We start from the raw sequence: 22,751 nt of genomic DNA on the forward strand, positions 1-22,751 counted from the left end.
TACTTTGGTGAAACTAACAGCCTTTACATATAACCAGAATTTCTTTGGGTTCTGTGAAAAATCATTTGACTATATTCTGCTACAGTAGTCACTAAAGGCTTCACATATCGTTCCTTGACAGCCAAACACGTTTCATTCAGCATCTCTCTATCTATAGGCCAATGCTTTGTTTTACATCTATTATGCAGTGGTCTCCTTTTCTTTAGAAGTTTCTTTACAGTGACTGTATGCCATGGAAGGTCCCTCCCACTATGAGTTGTACTACTGGGTACATACACTATGTGATCAAAAGAATACGAACACCTGGCTGAAAATGATTTACAAGTTCGTGGCGCCTTCCATGAGGTAATGCTGCAATTCAGTATGGTGTTGGCCCATCCTTATCCTTGATGACAGCTTCTACTCTTGCAGGCATACGTTCAATCAGGTACTGGAAGGTTTCTTGGGGAATGGCAGCCCATTCTTCACGGAGTGCTGCACTGAGGAGAGGAATCAATGTCGGTTGGTGAGGCTTGGCATGAAGTTGGCATTCCAAAACATCCCAAAGGTGTTCTATAGGACTCAGGTCAGGACTCTGTGCATTATAGGGATGTTACTGTCATGTAACCACTTTGCCACAGGCCGTGCATTATGAACAGGTGCTCGACTGTATTGAAAGATGTAAGTGCCATCCTGAATCGCTCTTCAAGAGTGGGAAGCAAGAAGGTGCTTAAAACATCAATGCAGGCCTGTGCTGCGATAGTACCATGCAAAACAACAAAGAGGGCAGCCCCCTGTATCAAAAACGCAACCACACCATAACACCACGGCCTCCGAATTTTGCTGTCGGCTCCTACACACGCTGGCAGATGAAGTTCACTGGGCATTCACCATACCCACACCCTGCCAGCGGATTTCCACATTGTGTACTGTGATTAATCACTCCACACAATGTTTTTCCACTGTTCAGTCATCTAATGTTTACGCTCCTTACACCAAGTAAGGCGTCGTTTGGCATTTACCGGCGTGATTTGTGACTTACGAGCAGTTGCTCGATCGTGAAATCCAAATTTTCTCACCTCCCGCCTAACTGTCACAGTACTTGCAGTGGATCCTGATGCAGTTTGGAATTCCTGTGTGATGGTCTGGTTAGATGTCTGCCTATTAAACATTACTAACTTCGTCAACTGTCGGCGTTATCAGTAGGTGGCAGCACAATGCACCTAATATGAAAAATGTATTTTTTTGGGGGGTGTTTGGATACTTTTGATCACATAGTGTACATCACCTTGCAGACAGTTTCAAAATGTCGATCCTACCATTGGGGACCACTCCTTGTTAGTTCATTTTCTACTTTTGCTGCTTGCAGGTATTTCTGTTAGTATATCAAATGTATTCACAGTTGCAGATATGGACAACTGTGAGCTGCATAACAGAATGACACTAACAATAATTTGTGCCAGCACGGACTCAAACCCAGATGTCCCTCTTCCCATGAGCGATTGCCTTATCATTAAGCTATTTGATCATGCCTTCAGCCAGACCCAAAGTTCCATATGTTGTCAACCGTGTGTCTACAACATGCACTCATACATCCTTTATGTATATTCCCATACAGGTGTATAAGTTGGGCATGCAGACAAGGCACAAAGTAATTTATATCTTTCAATTTTCATTCACAGGTAGCTCATTAAGTTTCTCCTACGCCGTAGCAGGGGCTGGGCTGGGTGACATCAGATATGAGCCGTATGCCAGCCAGTTCACACTCTAAGATGAACACACTAGCAATTGCAACGGAGACAAATTTATTGCTGACTGTTTTCAACAGTTTCATGCTGCCATTATATGATCTTATGTGATTGCTATAAAGTTACCTTGTTACATTACACGGAGTCAAAGCACAAACAGCACTTCCCACGTATACACAAGGGAGTTAAAAAAAACAAAAACCGGAGTAACATTGCCGTGGGCAGGCGTGTATAGCGCAACTCGTTGCCAGTTCAGTGCCGCCTGTGTTGTTGACCTGGCTTGTTCTGTTCATCTGCGATGATTGTTTTTGCTAGAGGTGTTTTGTTCTTGTTTTGTTTTTCACTATGGCAAGTTTAAGAGAACTACATGTGGCTGTGAAATTTTTGTTTTCTACTCAGTAAAAACGCTGCTGAAACTGTTTTAATGTTGAAAACAGCTTACCAAGACGATGCCACGGGAAAAAAATAAAGCATACAAGCGGTTTGCTCAATTTAAAGATTGTGACATGTCTGACAAAGTTCACTCTAGATGTCCATCAACTGTCCCAATCAACAAAAATATTGAAAAAATTCAAAAGCTTGTGCTCACAGACCACAATCGATCAACTGTCAGAGATTAGTGTGTTATCTTGGAGCACAGTGCAGCGAATTTTCACGAAAGATTTGGGAATGAAAAGCACTGGTGCCGAGTTTGTTCTTAAGGTTCTCACTGACAATAAAAAGGAACATCGAGTTAAAATGTGTCACGGTTTGAAACAGCAGCTTGAAACTGATCCAGGTTTTTGCTCAAAGGTGATGAGTCACTGTGCTATGGTTACGACCCAGAAACAAAGCAACAGTCAAGCCAATGGAAGAAGTCATCGTCAACCCCATCCAAAAAAAGTCATCAAGTCAGTCAAACATCAAAACAATACCAATTTGGTTTTTTGATGCGAAGGGCGTCATTCATTCTGTTCACCCAGGTCAGACCGTCAATCAAACCTTTTATTTGGAAGTTTTAAGAAGATGTGCAACAGCATTTGTCAAAAAAGACCAGATTTGTGGCAGACCAGAGACTGGTTCTTCCACCATGACAACGCATCTGCACCCACAGCCATATCTGTTAAGACAGTTTTCGGTTAAAAATGGAACGGTTGCATTGCCCCAAGCACCTTACTCGCCTGATCTGGCTCCGTGCGAGTTTTTCTTATTTCTGTGCGTAAAAAGGGGCATAAAAGGACATGGATTTGATAACTTTGAAGAAGTTGTGGGGAGGAAGAAAGAAAAAAAAAAGGGGGAGGAGCTGTCAGCCATTTCTAAAGATGACTGCAAAAAATGTTTTAAACAGTGGATGCACCACTGGGACAAATGTATTAGCTATAATGGCAAGTATTTTGGAGGGGATAAGGTCGTTTTGTAAACAATTTGAAAAATTATAGCTTTTAAAAAATAAACCCACCTTTTTTTCTGGTACTCCCTCATATGTCTTGACAAAAATCCATTTCATGAAATACACACAGTTGGAAAAATGCACACAGATGATAAAAATACACAGTTAAAATCCTTGTATTGTCCATGCATGCAAGTTGTGCACATGATTCTCACAAGCCTGCCACACAGCTGTTGTAAGCTTGATAGAAATATTCTACACCAGCATGTGGGGATGATGCAAGGATTTTAACTGTTTGTTTTTTATTGTCTGTGTTCATTTTACCAACTGCGTGCATTTTATCAATGTGATTCTTGTCCAGACACATTTGTGGAGAGTGCCTTTTACGGTTTGACTTCGTGTAATGGTACAGGGCAATTTTATTGCAAGTTCCATAAAATCTTATGACAGCAGGATAAGACTGCTGAAAACGATCATCTCAGAGCAATAAAAATGCCCACACTGCAATCGCAGTGTGTTCATTTTCAACCGTACCAATCACCCCGTAGCACAGCAGGTGTATGTTACTTCACGCTCTGTTCACGCGATAGAAGGGTGAACTCGTGCTGACGAGGTAACGCCACGACAGAGCTTCACCGATGGCGTGAGACGACGAACTGTGCCTGGCGTAGCCAATCACGGGAAAGGAATCGGTCACGTGAGGCCTGCAGGCAGGCTGAGGAGCATGAGCGAGTGAAGTTCGGTTACTCTCGTCTCTCCCAGCTTTTTGACCGCTCGGACCTACCTTCCACTCCTCTCCGGCCTTGGGGCACACACCTCGTATGCGAGATTTCGGGCTTCATTTTCGTGTCCCTTACAAACAGGCAATAAATCCTGCCATGGTTGTTTCAATAGTAGATTTTCCATTCTCTGTCAATAATTTGTGTCAGTATTTTGCAACCACAATTTATTAAGCTACGATTCGATAACATTCACACCCGTCACCACCTGCCTTCTTTGGAATTGGAATTATTACACTCTTCTTTAAGTCTGAGGGTATTTTGCCTGTTTCGTGCATCTTACACACCTGATGGAAGAGTTGTGTCATCACTGGCTCTCCCGAGGCTGTCAGTAGTACTGACAGAGTACACGAATCGATACGTATGTGCTACACGTCGGAAGCCTATGTCCTGCTTAAGGTTGCAACCCACGGTTGCAAATGACAGTGGTTAGTGGTAGCAGAGGTCAATGGTTGGAAAGGAAACGAGACAGATTCATACGAAACATTTATTGCACATAATGACAACATGTAGCATACGACAAGAATGCAGCTCTAATGGTACAACAATAGCTCCAAATTTGCTCCATCAGATGTTACTCATCCCTGACATAGACGGAGCACTGACTGTTGAACATGCTCGAACACATTGGGAGTTTCTTTGATTGTAACAGCCGTGCAGACAATTCGTGCCACGAGATTCATTTCGGACACCACAGGATTGCGATATGTGGGAGATTTCATAGCTCCCAAATAAATCGAGACTCGATAAATCCGGTGAATGGTTAATCACCCCCAATCCGTTGACTTGGGAATGACCAATTCGATCGCCTACAGACAGCCAGTCCAAAATGAGCCGTGTGCCCCATCGTATTAGAACCGTATACTGCACCACTAATGAGGAAGTATTGAATAGGATTGGGGAGAAGAGAAGTTTGTGGCACAACTTGACCAGAAGAAGGGATCGGTTGGTAGGACATGTTCTGAGGCATCAAGGGATCACCAGTTTAATATTGGAGGGCAGCATGGAGGGTAAAAATCGTAGAGGGAGACCAAGAGATGAATACACTAAGCAGATTCAGAAGGATGTAGGTTGCAGTAGGTACTGGGAGATGAAAAAGCTTGCACAGGATTGAGTAGCATGGAGAGCTGCATCAAACCAGTCTCAGGACTGAAGACCACAACAACAACAACTGCACCACACATTTGCTCGAGCATCTTCGAGCGTGCTGGGAAAGACATGTTCCAGTAAGGTTTGAAAATCCCCAGTAGTCAGGCAAGATGATAAAAGGAACACCCTGACTAAGCAGCCACTGACCAAATATGCCCACACACTAACAGTGAAGTGACGCCGTGCCACATGTTGCCGCACACTGTGAGAGTTTTCTGGTGCCCACAAATGTTCACATTTTTTGATTGAATACACCATCCGTATACATAAAATGTAGAATGGCAATGGCAAGGAAAGTGTTTCTGAAGAAGAGAAATTTGTTAACATCGAGTATAGATTTAAGTGTAAGGAAGTCGTTTCTGAAAGTATTCGTATGGAGTGTAGCCATGTATGGAAGTGAAACGTGGATGATAAATAGTTTAGACAAGAACAGAATAGAAGTTTTTGAAATGTGGTGCTAGAGAAGAATGCTGAAGATTAGATGGGTAGACCACATAACTAATGAGGAGGTATTGAATAGAATTGGGGAGAAGAGAAATTTGTGGTACAACTTGACTAGAAGAAGGGATCGGTTGGTAGGACATGTTCTGAGGCATCAAGGGATCACTAATTTAGTATTGGAAGGCTGCGTGGAGGGTAAAAATCTTGTGCAATGCAGCTAGCTCTTTATTCGCACAAAGTAATGGCCGCTATCTCTTTATTCGAACGAAGTAATGGCCGCTATTGACAGGGGATCTCAAGTTAATTCCGTATTTCTAGGTTTCCGGAAAGCTTTTGACACCGTTCCTCACAAGCGACTTCTAATCAAACTGCGGGCCTATGGGGTATCGTCTCAGTTGTGCGACTGGATTCGTTATTTCCTGTCAGGAAGGTCGCAGTTCCTAGTAATAGACGGCAAATCATCGAGTAAAACTGAAGCGATATCAGGTGTTCCCCAGGGAAGCGTCCTGGGACCTCTGCTGTTCCTGATCTATATAAATGACCTGGGTGACAATCTGAGCAGTTCTCTTAGGTTGTTCGCAGATGATACTGTAATTTACCGTCTAGTAAGGTCATCCGAAGACCAGTATCAGTTGCAAAGCGATTTAGAAAAGATTGCTGTATGGTGTGGCAGGTGGCAGTTGACGCTAAATAATGAAAAGAGTGAGGTGATCCACACGAGTTCCAAAAGAAACCCGTTGGAATTCGATTACTCGATAAATAGTGCAATTCTCAAGGCTGTCGATTCAACTAAGTACCTGGGTGTTAAAATTACGAACAACTTCAGTTGGAAAGACCACATAGATAATATTGTGGGGAAGGCGAGCCAAAGGTTGCGTTTCATTGGCAGGACACTTAGAAGATGCAACAAGTCCACTAAAGAGACAGCTTACACTACACTCGTTCGTCCTCTGTCAGAATATCGCTGCATGGTGTGGGATCCTTACCAGCCGGGATTGACGGAGGACATCGAAAGGGTGCAAAAATGGGCAGCTCATTTTGTATTATCATGTAATAGGGGAGAGAGTGTGGCAGATATGATACGCGAGTTGGGATGGAAGTCATTAAAGCAAAGACATTTTTCGTCGCAGCGAGATCTATTTACAAAATTTCAGTCATCAACTTTCTCTTCCGAATGCGAAAATATTTTGTTGAGCCCAACCTACATAGGTAGGAATGATCATCAAAATAAAATAAGAGAAATCAGAGCTCGAACAGAAAGGTTTAGGGGTTCGTTTTTCCCGCGCGCTGTTCGGGAGTGGAATGGTAGAGAGATAGTACGATTGTGGTTCGATGAACTCTCTGCCAAGCACTTAAATGTGAATTGCAGAGTAATCGTGTAGATGTAGAGATGAATATACTAAGCAGATTCAGAAGGATGTAGGTTGCAGTAGGTACTGGGAGATGAAGTTTGCACAGGATTGAGTAGTATGGAGAGCTGCATCAAACCAGTCTCTGGACTGAAGACCAAAATATAACACCACCACTATCCGTACTGAATGTGACTTCATTAGTGAACAACATATAAGCTGGGAAGTGCACATCTCAGCCACTCTGTTGCAGAAACGAATGCACGCATACAGGATGGTCACCGCACAGCAATAACTACACCCTTTGGAGAGGAAAGGCATGTAAGGAGTCTGTTTTCAAAACAAGTTCGACATTGCTACGGGGCATTCTTAAGTTTGAGGCGACAGCACACACGCTGGCACTCGGATCAGTCTCAACGGCATCTAGCACACCTTCTTCCCTAATGACCAAATGCATCAATCGTGGGCTGCTGTCACAAGCCCTGCCAGTTCTTAATGACCCGCACTTGCACAAATTTTGATGCAGACGTGCAAAAACACTGACGTCTGTACGGGAAGCATTCTCGGTAAATGCATCTGATGGCTCGTCCATTGCACTTGGCTACTGCGTACGTGCAGTGCGTGTCTGCAAGCTCACTGCTGGTATGCCATCCTCTGCTCCTCGAATGCAGGCTAGCGTTCGAATGAGGAAATCCTCACAACCCCCTCCAAATATTCTGATGTACAACACTACTTAGTAGCGTACAATAATTGTGGTTGCGGGATGTTACGCAATCCTCAATATTTATGATGTGTCCCCACCTCCCTTGAAGTTTCTTGCAACATTTCTGTGACATCCTATACAGACCCTCTCTACATTCCTTCCATTTCTCCATTCTTTACTTAATACAGGTTTGCATGTGAGGTCTTGGTAATGATATGGCTACTTCTCTCTTCTCCTAAAGCCCCTTTAATTTTCCTACAAATGGCATCCACATTTCCCCTGGTCATGCATGTCCTATAACCTTGCATTTGTCCTGCAGCCATTCCTGCCTAGCCTTCTCCACTATCTGTCTAGAAATATTTCTGAATTCCTGATCTATATCATAACCTCAGCTCTAAGTTAACTTGGAAGTTGATAGTTTCATTTTCTATTATTTTCTGCTTATTTGTATCCAGAGTACTGTTTCTTTCTGTCTTTATTTTTTCCCCAGTTTGATCACACACTAGCATTTAGTACATTAAGGCCGTTGTTATGTTAAATACCGAATGGTTATAATTAAACCTTCCCAATTTAACACGTTATAACACAGAAGCTAATTACCTTGTCAGTACCAAACTTGGTAGCAATAATGTCCAGAGTATGAGGTGCACGATTTCCACGTGTCACAGCGTCACTGTCCAGTTCCAACTACGGCTACTAGGTGCCGTGATCAGTCACCGTGATTCGCAGTCTTTCACACCTGACCAGCCGTGGTGCACTTGACTTATCCATGTGAGCTAGGACAAAAGGAGCAGAGCATTATTGGTGAAGTTCTATTATCAATACAACAGTAATGCTACAGCTGCACCTCAATAATATCACTGGCTGAAAGGATTACGGAAGGGTCCTCTTTCTCCGCCTGCTGTGCAGAGCACGACGAAGAAGTTTGAATCGACTCGCGTCGTTCCGGGAAGAGGCCGATGACCGGTTGCACCGCAGGTGGTTGATGAAATTGCTGCTGCTATGGCAGACTACGCTACATGCTATTCCCAACTGTCAGGCAGTGCACGTGCTGTGTCACAGCAATTGAACATCCCGTGGTCCATTGTACAGAACCACGCTCAAATGGTATCTGTACAAGATCCAGATCATACAGCAGTTTGCATCACAGGACCCACAACGACGTGTTGACTTCACTCTCCAATTTCTCACAAGAATTGAAGCCGACAAGGGCTGAATCTGGACCGAGCTGTGGACAGACAAAGCAGATTTTTCTCTGATGGGTGAGGTGAACACACAGAAATGTCGAGCGCGGGTATCTTCACCTCAGGTCACTTTGCATGAAGTTCCTCTGAGTGGTGAATGTGTCACTGTATGGTGTGGCATCACGGTTAAGTTCGTCATTGTTCCATTCTTTTTTGAAGAGGTTATAGCTCACGGACCAAAAACGTGCAAAGTGACTGGCCAGGGTTTGATTTGCCAGCATGTCATAGTGACCCTACAGCACAGAGATGCATTGAACTCAACAGTTTTCATGCAAGATGGGGCCTCACCCCACATCGCTCGTGAAGTTCATCTGCTTCTCCACAACACATTTCGAAACAATCGAATTATCAGCCGATCGTTTCCAAATGCTTGGCCGGCACGACCACCTGATGTCACTCCCTGTGATTTCTGGTTGTGGGGCTACCTGAATGACAGGTTTTACCAGGGGAACATTCACACATATGCTGATCTGAAGAGGTAGCCAGCATACCTACGGACATGCTTCGTTCTGCTGTGCAGAATGCAGTCCTGCGCTTTCTGACTCTTCTGGACACTGATGGGTGCCATATCGAGCCACTTTTGTGGCAGTAATGGTACCGGCATGTAATGTTATGATGTACTGTAGCAGAACATTAAAAGTGTTTCAATTGAATTTATTCTGCATTATTTCTCTTTCCCATGTCTTTGACACTAATGCTACCAAGTTTGGTACTTGTACGGTAACATTTTAAATAGGGAAAGTTTAATTATAACCACCCAATACTTAGTGTTTCTCATTCAAATAAAATGAAAACGTGTTCCGCCAACTCGGTTCAGCTGTCATAACTTCCCACAATCACTCACAATAGGCATTCGAATGTAAACTTCACAGTTATACTGTGGATAACCCTTTCTCAAGTTTTATCAACAGACCCACCTATCCTATCGTAGGTGAGTAACTGTCATCATGGGGTGTGAGTGGTCTGCCATTCCTTTTTAATAGAGAATTCAGTTAAGATAACAATGTAACAACAATGACACTAAATGTTAGTGTTTTTATATTACAACTACCACTATCCAAGCCACTGAGGAACAATCGTCGATTCAACACGAAGCAGTAGGAAGAAGAGTACTACATATCACTAATGATACGACAAACAGGACCACTGTACAAATTTATTGTGAGTAATTGTGGGTAGTTACAATTGTGGAACAGCAGATTTTTATAGCTACTGATGCAAAGATATGTTTTGACAGTGGGAGAAATAACAAGAATTTAAATAACAACAAATACAAGCAATATTTTTATCTATCGTTACCACACCTCCTTCCATTTTAGCACAACATACCATACCAAAAACAACTCGTTTTGGAGAGATCTTTAAAGTAGTGTTTCACTGGAATTGCATATGCAACTATAAATGTGAAAACCACCAAATACCGTATTTTAGCTTCACAGCCACTGAATTGAAGATGGTGACTGCTTGATATGTTTCTGCCAACCTATCACAGTACAAGAATAGTGATCTTGTTAGCCAATTATAGCATACACATATACAGGGTGATTCAAAATGAATACCACAACTTTAGGAATTTAAAACTCTGCAACGACAAAAGGCAGAGCTAAGCACTACCTGTCGGCGAATTAAGGGAGCTATAAAGTTTCATTTAGTTGTACATTTGTTCGCTTGAGGCACTGCTGACTAGGCGTCAGCGTCAGTTGATGCTAAGATGGCGACCGCTCAACAGAAAGCTTTTTGTGTTATTGAGTACGGCAGAAGTGAATCGACGACAGTTGTTCAGCGTGCATTTCGAACGAAGTATGGTGTTAAACCTCCTGATAGGTGGTGTATTAAACGTTGGTATAAACAGTTTACAGAGAATGGGTGTTTATGCAAAGGGAAAAGTTCTGGACGGCCGAGAACGAGTGATGAAAATGTAGCACGCATCCAGCAAGCATTTGTTCGCAGCCCAGGAAAATCGACTCGCAGAGCTAGCAGAGAGCTGCAAATTCCACAATCAACTGTATGGAGAGTCCTACGAAAAAGGTTAGTTATGAAACCTGAACGTCAACTACCCGAGGCGATGGATTGGCTGCCAGGCAGCCCGTGACAGAGCACTTCATCACTGGCCTCCAAGAAGCCCTGATCTTACCCCCTGCGATTTTTTCTTATGGGGGTATGTTAAGGATATGGTGTTTCTGCCACCTCTCCCAGCCACCATTGATGATTTGAAACAAGAAATAACAGCAGCTATCCAAACTGTTACGCCTGATATGCTACAGAGAGTGTGGAACGAGTTGGAGTATCGGGTTGATATTGCTCGTGTGTCTGGAGGGGGCCATATTGAACATCTCTGAACTTGTTTTTGAGTGAAAAAAAACCTTTTTAAATACTCTTTGTAATGATGTATAACAGAAGGTTATATTATGTTTCTTTCATTAAATACACATTTTTAAAGTTGTGGTATTCTTTTCGAATCACCCTGTATTTGTCCTTGTCACAAATATTTAGCTTTGTCCCTCCAAAAAAAACCTGGTCATGATGACAGTCAGCTCTGTAGCTTCACCCGACGTTCACTACCATTGGCTGTCTAGATCACATCTTGTACTGTGATTGGCTGACAGAAGCAAATTGAGCAGTCGCCATCTTGACTTATGTTTCTGAAAAAAATGTACTATAGCAGACGGATTTCATATTTCTAAATGCATATTCTGAAAACTCACAGTTTCATTTTATAGATCTCTCTGAAACACAGATTTTTTATTTTATTTTGCTAAAGTGGCAAGAACTCTGAAACGGTACATAAAGATTTTGAGCAACCTCAAGATACTGTGTTATACGCAATAAAACTGAAACTTCTGAGAAGAACAATTAGTTTTCAGGGACAAATACACACACAAGCACACAATTTAATACTGAGTTTGCTCCCCCCCTCCATCTCCCCCTCACCCTTCAGGAGGGTCAGCTGAAGCTACTGATACCGAATTTCAGCTTTAACCAGTGATTTAATGATGTTACACTGTGGGACATCACACACACACACACACACACACACACACACACACACACACACAGATTGAAAACAGAAACACTGAAAATGTTGTTCTGTGTCTATATTATTTTTGGAATGTACATTATAGTGACAAACTGATCTGTAACGTTGCCCATGACCTAGGTTACACTGAAAGGTGCCACTTCAGTTGCGATTTGGGGGAGACAAATAACATAAGTATGAAATCTTAGTTGTGGTCAAATATTGATCTATGGAGTAGTTTGAGGTCTGTAGTCGAGCTGGCATGAGAATGTCCCTGATGATTGCAATGGTCTGGACACAGTGGCTTTGCATGTCTACCTCAACTAATCGTGTAACTCATTTTTGACAATGTCTCTATGGTAACGTCAAGTGTTTTTTTTTATTCCAGTCTTAGATCACAATATAAAGTCCTTCGACAATGACCAGTTTCAGTCAGTAATGACCATCTTCAGATCTGTTCTACACAATGTCCTAATGTGATAAAGTTGTAATGGTGTCATAAAAACATGTAAATACACTCAGCAAAGCACCGTCATGTAGAACTAAAATATGGTGTAAAATAGGCCAAATTGTCCACACAGTCATTTTACAACCAGCATTACTGTACAACTGTATTGTAATGCTTTGGTTTGTTACTGCTCTTTAGCTGGCCATTGTTTTCACCTGCAGCTGGCAACAACACTGCTGTCAGTGATGTTAACATCCTCTCGACTTTAGGCTAGGCTGATAAGTAACAGTCTGACTGCAAACTGGCCAAGCAGTATCTAAGGTTTCAATCAATCACTGCAAGACTCTCCATGCAAACAACAGAAAATAACAAAAACTGAAAGTATCAAGCTTCCAAACTAATATAGACCTCCAGCTATGCAACTGACCAGTCTGTCGCCTAACTTGTAAAAGTTATTATTGCTGGAGTAATGCTGTGCAGTGTGCAGTCTGCAACAGATAGGATTGATGGTGAATATTGGAAAAGTTCAAAGAAGGGCAGCTTGTTTTGTATTAGCCCAAAACGGGAGAGAGTGCTACGGAAATGATACATGAATTGGGGGGGAGTCATTAAAACAACTTGCACCTCACAGTAAGAACATATTTTGTTGGCATTCACCTTCACATGGAGAAATGATGATCATAATAAAATAAAATAAATGAAAGCTCGCATGACAGATTTAAGTATTCATTTTTTTCTGTGCGCTATTCGAAAGTGAAACAGAAGAGAAAGAGCTTACACGTGATTCGATGAACCCTCTGCCAGTGACTTAATTGTGAACAGCACAGTATACATGTAGATATTCACTCACATTGCCATGTCTTTCCCTTTAATGCTGCTTTTGGTAACTATTCATGTGATAAATGATGGAAAGTGTACACAATGAATTGGATGAGGGTAGCCAATCACAATGCTCGTTATTGATTTCCTGTACTTTGTATTTGAAGTTGGTGGCCATTTATTTCAGTCATTGCAATGTAAGCTGAGCTATTAGCTACCATCCTAACCACCACATCAAAAATCGCAAATGTTTATGATAAAAGTGACCGTAAACATCTTTGCTCTTCATGCTAATCACAACCTCAACCCACCTGATAAAAAAAAAAATTGAAAGAAATATATACAACTCTAGTATATAACACAATCCAAAACATTATTTCCTTCAATGGATCTCCGTCTCCACTAGATCTATACAGGTCTAATAAATAATACAAACAAAGCCACTACTTACAATAGACAAATAATCAATTATAAACAAAATATCTGCAATCTGCTACTGAACCATACAAACACAACCGTCCCAGACACTATCTACGTAATAATATTCTGATGAATTGTGTTATTCTTAGCTACAGTACAGCTATTCCTGGAATTTACGCTGATATCATTCAATGGGCCCAGTCACCCAAATTCATCAAATTCTGCATGTAATTTACTTCATTGTTGCAAGCACACTAACTGAAAAATGACATACCTTATTCAAATCTAGGCTCTTATTAGAATGCTTAACACATTCCTCATCAGGTGGCACTATGTGTTGTCCATAGTTTCAGTTAAAACTGAATATCACTGATCTGCAACATATAAATTAATTCAAGGTCATAACACACTAGTTTCTGATGATTTTTTAATACAAGTGCTGTACATTACATCCCTACTGTGTCTAAGAAACTCATTTTATGTACTAAAAACTGCACTAGTGTCCTAGAATTAAAGGCTACAGTCAACTGAATGATGCAGTTCCATCTGTCTGCTTTCACCAGTGATGTAACTGTGTTGTGTGGCGCGACATCACTTGAGTCTGGTCGTGTTAGTGGACAATGTATTGTTCTATTTGGTGGCAATCTCTTGCAGTGGATGTTGATGTTCTGAAGTTTGTTTGGTATGTTAGTGAGATATCTGACATTCTGAGTCGAGTGTGTCAGGTTGTTGCCGAAAGAGTTTGTGCTGGTTCGCTAGTGAGTTACTTTGATTTTGTGTATTGTAGCTGTTGAATTCATGTTTGTGTTTGGAATTACGAGGGCAGTTCAATAAGTAATGCAACACATTTTTTTTCTGAAACAGGGGTTGTTTTATTCAGCATTGAAATACACCAGGTTATTCCCCAATCTTTTAGCTACACAACACTATTTTTCAACGTAATCTCCATTCAATGCTACGGCCTTACGCCACCTTGAAATGAGGGCTGTATGCCTGCACGGTACCATTCCAATGGTCGATGTCGGAGCCGACGTCGTACTGCATCAATAACTTCTTAATCATCCGCGTAGTGCCTCCCACGGATTGCGTCCTTCATTGGGCCAAACATATGGAAATCCGACGGTGCGAGATCGGGGCTGTAGGGTGCATGAGGAAGAACGGTCCATTGAAGTTTTGTGAGCTCCTCTCGGGTGCGAAGACTTGTGTGAGGTCTTGCGTTGTCATGAAGAAGGAGAAGTTCGTTCAGATTTTTGTGCCTATGAACACGCTGAAGTCGTTTCTTCAATTTCTGAAGAGTAGCACAATACACTTCAGAGTTGATCGTTTGACCACGGGGAAGGACATCGAACAGAATAACCCCTTCAGCGTCCCAGAAGACTGTAACCGTGACTTTACCGGCTGAGGGTATGGCTTTAAACTTTTTCTTGGTAGGGGAGTGGGTGTGGCACCACTCCATTGACTGCTGTTTTGTTTCAGGTTCGAAGTGATGAACCCATGTTTCATCGCCTGTAACAATCTTTGACAAGAAATTGTCACCCTCAGCCACATGACGAGCAAGCAATTCCGCACAGATGGTTCTCCTTTGCTCTTTATGGTGTTCGGTTAGACAACGAGGGACCCAGCGGGAACAAACCTTTGAATATCCCAACTGGTGAACAATTGTGACAGCACTACCAACAGAGATGTCAAGTTGAGCACTGAGATGTTTGATGGTGATCTGTCGATCATCTCGAACGAGTGTGTTCGTACGCTCCGCCATTGCAGGAGTCACAGCTGTGCACGGCCGGCCCGCACGCGGGAGATCAGACAGTCTTGCTTGACCTTGCGGCGACGATGACACATGCTTTGCCCAACGACTCACCGTGCTTTTGTTCACTGCCAGATCACCGTAGACATTCTGCAAGCGCCTATGAATATCTGAGATGCCCTGGTTTTCCGCCAAAAGGAACTCGATCACTGCCCGTTGTTTGCAACGCACATCCGTTACAGACACCATTTTAACAGCTCCGTACAGCGCTGGCACCTGTCGGAAGTCAATGAAACTATACGAGACGAAGCGGGAATGTTTGAAAATATTCCACAAGAAATTTCCGGTTTTTTCAACCAAAATTGGCCGAGAAAAAAAAATGTGTTGCATTACTTATTGAACTGCCCTCGTATTAGTGCAGTGTGTTTCTTATTGTCAGAGTGTTTATATTTTTATTTTTTTGTCAATCATGGATATGACATAAATTTGTGAATAGGAGACTGCTTGTGCAATGTGATTTTATTTGTTTTTTTTATTGTAATGTGTAAGTTGTGTATGTTTCTGTATATGGTTGTTTGTGTATATTTAAATTGGTAATGATGCAAGTTTTTAGGAATTTCTGGTTTTTTCTTCTTAGTGTTTGGTAATTGCGTTGGACTACGGTTGGCAGGTACTGCAGGTATCTGTTTACCGTCACTGGCTAGAATACTTATGAGAGTGAGTTTTAGTTTGCTGTAGGCCTACAGTGGACTTTGGTTTAGACTAGTTGGGTAAGTGAAGCAGGATTTGTTTTAGCAAGTAAAATTTGTGGTATCTGTTTTGGAGTTGTGTGTCGGTTGATGGTATCGGGCACTTTATATGAGCTATATAGATCAAAATGAAATTTGGGATACCAGGTTTTCGAGGTTTATGTTGGTTACTCAAACCAAATGGCGTGTGACGAGGGCCTCCCGTCGTGTAGACCGTCCGCCGGCTGCAAGTCTTTCGATTTGACGCCACTTCGGCGACTTGCGCGTCGATGGGGATGAAATGATGACGACTAGGACAACACAACACCCAGTCCCTGAGCGGAGAAAATCTCCGACCAGCCGGGAATTGAACTCGGGCCCTTAGGACTGACACTCCATCACGTTGACCACTCAGCTACCGGGGGCGGACTGTTGGTTACTGATGAATGGTCTTCGTTTGAACTGTGTGTGCCAAGCGAAATTTACAAAACCAATGATTTTCACTTTTGCATTGTGTGGAATGTTGACAATTTGGTATGCTTCATTTTTGTGTTAGTATTTGTTTTGGAATAGGGTCATTATTCTTACTATATTTAGTTTGCCTCCACTCAAACCCCCTGCTTCCAGTGGTTGTCCCATTAGTTTCATTCTATTGATGATGTTCAATATTTCGCATACTATTTACAACTGTCCATAGGTATAATGAGCGGCGTCATGGTTGCCATGTAGTATGTGCTTGAAATACATGTGTCTGCCATCTTGATGAAATCACAGATCAAAGCAGACGGATGGAATCACAACTTTAAATTTTGCCAAAAGCTGCGTGAAAATACATAAAGGCCTATGTACTGATTATATCAAGTTATCCCTCCAGTCAATGTATTCTGTAAATTAACACAGACTTCTTCAAAGCCAAATACATAGCCATCTGCATTTTAAAAAAGACAAAAGGCCTGTATAATGGAAGTTTTAACTAAAATGCCCTTAAATACAGCAGGGGAAAAAATACAAGCTCTTGAGAAATGTGGGAATAGAGGGATAAAATATAGAACACTTACAATTTTGTGTCATTATGTGATTCACAATTAGCGTTCGTAACAATGATTTTTTAAATATAAGTCATGACAAGACCGTAACACAGTTTTCTAAAATATACTATTTCCCCTCCCCCACAAAAACAGTAATAGTATTTATTTAGACTAATTACATACAAACAAAAAAATATCCAGCCCAAATGAAAATAGTGAAGAATAAGGTGCAATACATGAGCTTTAACCAGTGACACTATCAAATTATATGATGACTATGACATCATAAATCTTGTGTATTAACTATCAACTATCAGGATATAGGATGTTATTGTTATTAAAAACTTGAAAGTATCAGGCCACAATGCCAAAAATGGGGTTTTAACTGAGGTTATAAATATGGCTACAGGATTCACGAAGGGGGAGGGGGGGGGGGGGAGGAAGAAGACTGTTGCAACACTTTCACTGACTACACTACTTCACATGCCATGTAATCTAGATCTTAGGCTATTCTACATATCAGTCTCTGACTAGAACAATTAGGAGGGAGGAGTAAATTCTGGCCATGACAAACTCACTAAAGCAAAACAGCAGCAGCATGACCTTCATTACACCTCATGCTATAAAATAACAGAATTTTTATAGCCCAAAAGGTAGTGAACGATATTAAAAGACATGAGCACAAAGAAGCACCTCTGCACAACTGAAGATTAACATAATGCTATATTACATGAAGATTTGACTCCACTTAACCCAATAACATAATAGAACTAGGGCACTGATAAAGAGTAGTTAGGGTACTAATTATTTTAAGGTACATCTCATAAAACCAAAGGATTGGAATGACTCCTTACCCTCTCCCTCAAAACCCACATCCTTTAGTCTTTCCCTCTCCTTCCCTCTTTCCTGACGAAGCAACCGTCGGTTGCGAAAGCTTGAATTTTGTGTGTATGTTTGTGTGTCTATCGACCTGCCAGCGCTTTCGTTTGGTAAGTCACATCATCTTTGTTTTTAGATATACTTATATATACTTATATTTATAAACAGCAGCACTCTAAAACAGAAGAGCAGCCCTCTTTTCCAGAAACCAGTTGATTCATGATTATTGGCAGTGTGTACAGTGAAACTGTCTATACTTGTTACATAATGCAGTGCAACAAGAAAGCTGGATATATAATAACATAAAACTAATATAAACTGAAGGGAAAACACCAGAATATTACTCACCACAAAGATAACAGCAAGCTTCATTTGTGTGTTGCATGGTAAACTGAGAAAGTGAAAGAAAAGTAGGCATCATAAAAATGTCTCCACAATGACAAGGTTTCAGGTCGACCAACTCACAATTCTACAGCCAGATGCTCCACACACGTGGTTGATAAATAACAACGTACACAAAAACCAAATATCCCTCTCCAGCCCCTCCCCCCACACACCTCTCCTGCAACCAAACCCAAACAGCAAATCCACATCTTAATCCTCTACACGTGGAACATATAGGGCTCCAACACTCTGCATGAACGAATGAAATGCACACCCATGCACAAACACACTTTCCCTCCAAATGTACTCATCCAAATGACTCTGCAAACCACTGCGCCGTCTCTTGCCTCCCTTGAGAACTCTCTTAACTTCTTTCCAATATCTCTCCATTGTACCAGTCACTTTATTCCGGAACTGGTAGTTGTGATCTGCTGCAAACGACTGAAGGTCAAACTCCTCTGCATCCTCATAACTGTCCCATTTATCTGAATATATAACAGTACCATTTTCAACATGCTCTTCAATGAACCACTGTAAAGTCCTAGCATCCCTCTTCTCAACCACATTCAAAACCAATTCACCATGGTCCTTCCCACAAACGACTGCTCCCCAAACCCAAACTTCTGCCACCCACCTTCCCTTATCATACTTGTTACTTCCAAAAGATGACTCGCCAAATTCAACCACAACACCTGGCCCCCCGATTTTTCCCCTCTTCTTCATCAAAGCTGAACAAATTTCTCTACATGACAAAAACCAATCGACAACCGTTTTGTCACTCAAGCCTGTGATGCGACACGTGGATTGCACAGATTTACGCATACAAAAACAGTATGTCAACAGAACTATACTTTTAAGCTTAATCTTCGACTTTTCGAACCAAGTACCCTTACGAACTGACCTCCACACTTTGTCTTTCGCGCAACGCCACATAAGCCCATCGCCACATCTATTCGTTCCAACCTTCACACAGGACATAGGCTTCCGACACGTAGCACATACGTATTTGTTCGCAAGCACACCAAAACTTCTCAGAAATTCAAACATTCGCGAATTATCATTTAAAATTGAATCAAGAGTCATGTAAGTCATCGCAACGCCTTGGTCCATACGTTCGTCATCTTCACTAGAGGACGAGGAGTATCTTGTACCACAGTCGTCCTCGTTAGGAACACTTTCACATAAAACATCCATCACAACAAAACGCCACAAAAATATGATATTCTGCTGTGTTTACGCAAACTACGTAACCCAACAATTCTCACGCTAACCGGGATACCAAAGAGTCAAAGACGTTAAAACTCAGCTGAAACTGAAACTCGCCCACTACCCTCTGTAATCTAAACACTCTGAACAACTACCCGCCCCTACTCCCCTAATAACACGTATTTCTTTCAGACGTCTACCGACACTCGAACATGAGATGTTATAAACGAAGTTAAGAATAAAGGACGACCACATGGAGACAATCGTAAAAGTAGTGACAATTGTACAAAAGTACTAAAAAACGTTATAGTGCACTTACGGTGTCTGCGTGCTAATGTTGGCAATTTCGTGAGGGTGGTTATGTATTGTTTACGTTTGTTTTCGAGATGGAGGGCGCCAGAATAACTTTTAGTAATCTTATTATTATGAATTTTGTGGTAGGTTATTCATTTTCTCACTGATTTGTTTTATAGTATGTTTGTAGGAAAATATGTGTTTTATGTTCTTTCGTATTCGAGTCCAGTTGTTTTAATTTGCAGGATGGTGTTATAAGATGGTGTATACAACGAGGGTTGATTGCCAAAGAACGGCTTTGTAAAAAATGTTCTCGGCCCATGAGGCTGATACAGAGAAGTGACCGAAATGATGGTGTCCAGTGGTGTTGCAGTGAAATATCCCATGTTTGCCGCTACAGCATACGACAGAAAAGTTGGTTTGCGGGAAGCAGGCTGACGATAGGAGACATTTTAAAAATAACGTATTTATGGGTGAAGAAGTGTAGTGGCGCTTTCATTGGTGAAGAGTTACATTTGTCGAAGCACACTGTTGTCGACTGGCGCAGTTTTTGCCGTGAAGTTTGTGTTAAGGATTGTATAGATAATGGTGACGTGCTTGGGGGAGTGGGATCAGTTGTTGAAATTGTCGAAGCAAAGTTGGGGAGTCGAAAGTTTGGAAGGGTTAAACCTGTTACCGGCGGATGGGTGTACGGCGGGATTGAGAGAGGAAGCAACAAATGTTTCTTCCAAGTTGTTCCGAAAACAACGAAACGTGTGTTTTTAAATGTACTTAAAAAATATGTGCTGCCGGGAACAACTGTCATTTCCGATTGTTTCCGATCATATGACTGCTTATCCGATGAACTGTTCATCAGCTTATCTGTAAAACACAAAATGAACTTCAAAGATAGAGAGGACACAAAGAATGTTGAAGGGACATGGTCCTCGATCAAGCGTTATTTTCGTGGAACGAATAAGTGCAAGGACGGTTTTGATTCTCATATGTTCGAGTACATGTGGAGGAGGAGGTGGAGTGATGAAAACGATTTATTTATAAAATTTTTGGAAGCAGTCCGTAGAGTTTATAACCCCGAATAAAGTTTTGTGCCATGCTGTTGTTTCTAATTACTACTTAAATTATAGCAATACCTGTCAATTTGTTTGTACAATGTTTTCGTCACTGTTTGCAAGACTGTCGTTACCTTTTTTAATTATTATTATTATTTTCTATTATTCCCATTTAAGACAGCGTTTGAACTTGAATTCCTTTATGATGATTGTTTACGTTTTTTCTGAGCCCAAATTTTCTTGATGTGTTCACTGTGTTGTTTCTTTCGCTCCGCTGTCCATTTGCATCCTGGTCTCTTATGTGTTGTGGTGTCAAATTTATGTTTTTTGATGATTTTCCTGAATTCAGTTTTATTTTCTGCATCGTTTACTGTTATGTGTGCTTATCTGAGGTCCTCTTCAACTTCTTTTATCCATTTTGTTTTTCCCCTGCCTTAGTTGATGGCTTTAAGAATTCGCTTTGAAATTCTGTTTCATTCATCCTGTGGATATGTCTGCAGAACTGCTTTCTTCTTTTCCTTATTGTATCCGTAATCTTGTCTGTGTATTTATATAATTCTGATGTTGGTCTCTTCTTCCAGATTCCTCGCTCTTGTATCGGGCCAAAAATTGTCCTTGGAATTTTCCTTTCTTGTTTCTCTATTTCTTTGATTTTAGTTTGCCCACCTATTTGTGTTGTTTCAGATGCATTCAGTGCCTCCGGAAGTATGACTGTTGTAGTGCCTCAATTTTGCGTTAATGGATATGGACTTTTTGTTATAATAGTTATAATTGTTATAATAGTTCCACGTGAGTTTACATGCTTTCTGTAGTTTTTTTTATTCTTTCCTCATTGGCCTTTAGGTTGATCCCTGATGGCTGGATGATTTCTCCCAGGTACTTATAATGTGGTACTTGTACGATTTTCCCATGGGTTGTCACAATAGGCAATTTGTCTTGTGGCACTCTTTCTATGTACTGGGTTTTCTCAAATGAGATTTGCAAGCCAGTTCTTTGTGCAATTTCGTGTAACTTCTCTATGGCGATAGTGGCTTCTTTTCTATTATTTGTGAGGATTGCAAGGTCATCCGCAAAAGCTAAACACTTCACATTGAATCTATTATCTTTTCTAATGCCAATTTGGATTCCTTTGACTTCTTTATCCCATGTCCTGATGACTTTTTCAAGAATGATATTAAAGAGTAATGGTGAAAGTCCGTCACCCTGTTGCACTCCAGTTTGGATTTCAAATGGTTCCGAGATATCCCCCATAAATTTAACCTTGGAGACTGTGTCAGTTATCGTTTCCCGAATGATTGCTCTTGTCTTTCTGTCAATGCTGAATTCTTCCAGCGTCTTGCAGAGCGCTACTCTGTCTATTGGGTTGTAGGCTTTTTTAAAATCTACAAAAGTGGCCACTGTGTTTCGGGTGTTCCTCATCTGGAGAATCATTTTCAGATTCCAGATCTGCTCTATGCGTGATCGTCCCTTGCGAAAACCAGCCTGGTATTCTCCTATTTGTGGGTCAGCTTGTTCTTCTAATCTATTCATGAGAACTTTTGATAGGATTTTATATGTGACTGGTACGAGTGAGATGCCCCTGTAATTATTTGGTTGTCCCCTTTTTGTGGAGTGGATGAATGAGTGCGCATTTCCATTCAGAAGGGATCTGTTCGGTTTCCCAAATGTTTAATATGATTTTGTGAATTTTTCCTGTTAATCTTTCATCATTTAGTTTCCATAGTTCTGCAACAATTCCATCTTCTCCTGGGGCTCTATTGTTTTTCAGTGTCTTGATAATTTCTACTATTTCGTTGATGGTTGGCGGTTTAGTGTCAGGATTTGGTGTAGACATCTCGTAGTGAATATCCTCTGTAGGTATTTCGCAGTTGAGAAGTTTGTTGAAATAGTCTGCGATGATTTGGCAGTTATTCTTCGTGTTAGTTGCTAGTGAACCATCCGGTTTCTTGAAGCAGAGATTGGGTGGCTGGTA

General features: G+C 41.4%; 1 protein-coding gene and 1 long non-coding RNA gene across 2 annotated transcripts in view; one reads left to right on the plus strand and one right to left on the minus strand.

Moving 5' to 3' along the window:
• LOC124720255 overlaps positions 1–18,351 on the minus strand; it is a 32,066-nt gene extending 13,715 nt beyond the window's left edge. The window contains exons 1-3 of the long non-coding RNA XR_007006096.1: positions 18,195–18,351; positions 13,739–13,838; positions 8,118–8,293 (exon numbers count right to left, since the gene is read on the minus strand). This is a non-coding gene — a long non-coding RNA (uncharacterized LOC124720255). The remainder of the gene's footprint in view (positions 1–8,117; positions 8,294–13,738; positions 13,839–18,194) is intronic.
• A 1,272-nt stretch (positions 18,352–19,623) lies between these two features.
• LOC124720289 lies at positions 19,624–20,824 on the plus strand. Its single transcript, XM_047245601.1, has 2 exons — positions 19,624–19,873; positions 19,976–20,824. Exons 1-2 carry the CDS (start codon positions 19,823–19,825, stop codon positions 20,807–20,809), a joined length of 885 nt encoding a protein of 294 aa, XP_047101557.1. The 5' UTR covers positions 19,624–19,822; the 3' UTR covers positions 20,810–20,824.
• The last annotated feature ends 1,927 nt before the right edge of the window (positions 20,825–22,751 follow it).

Source organism: Schistocerca piceifrons, chromosome 11 (genome assembly GCF_021461385.2).
Source record: "Schistocerca piceifrons isolate TAMUIC-IGC-003096 chromosome 11, iqSchPice1.1, whole genome shotgun sequence".
Lineage (NCBI taxonomy): Eukaryota > Metazoa > Arthropoda > Insecta > Orthoptera > Acrididae > Schistocerca > Schistocerca piceifrons.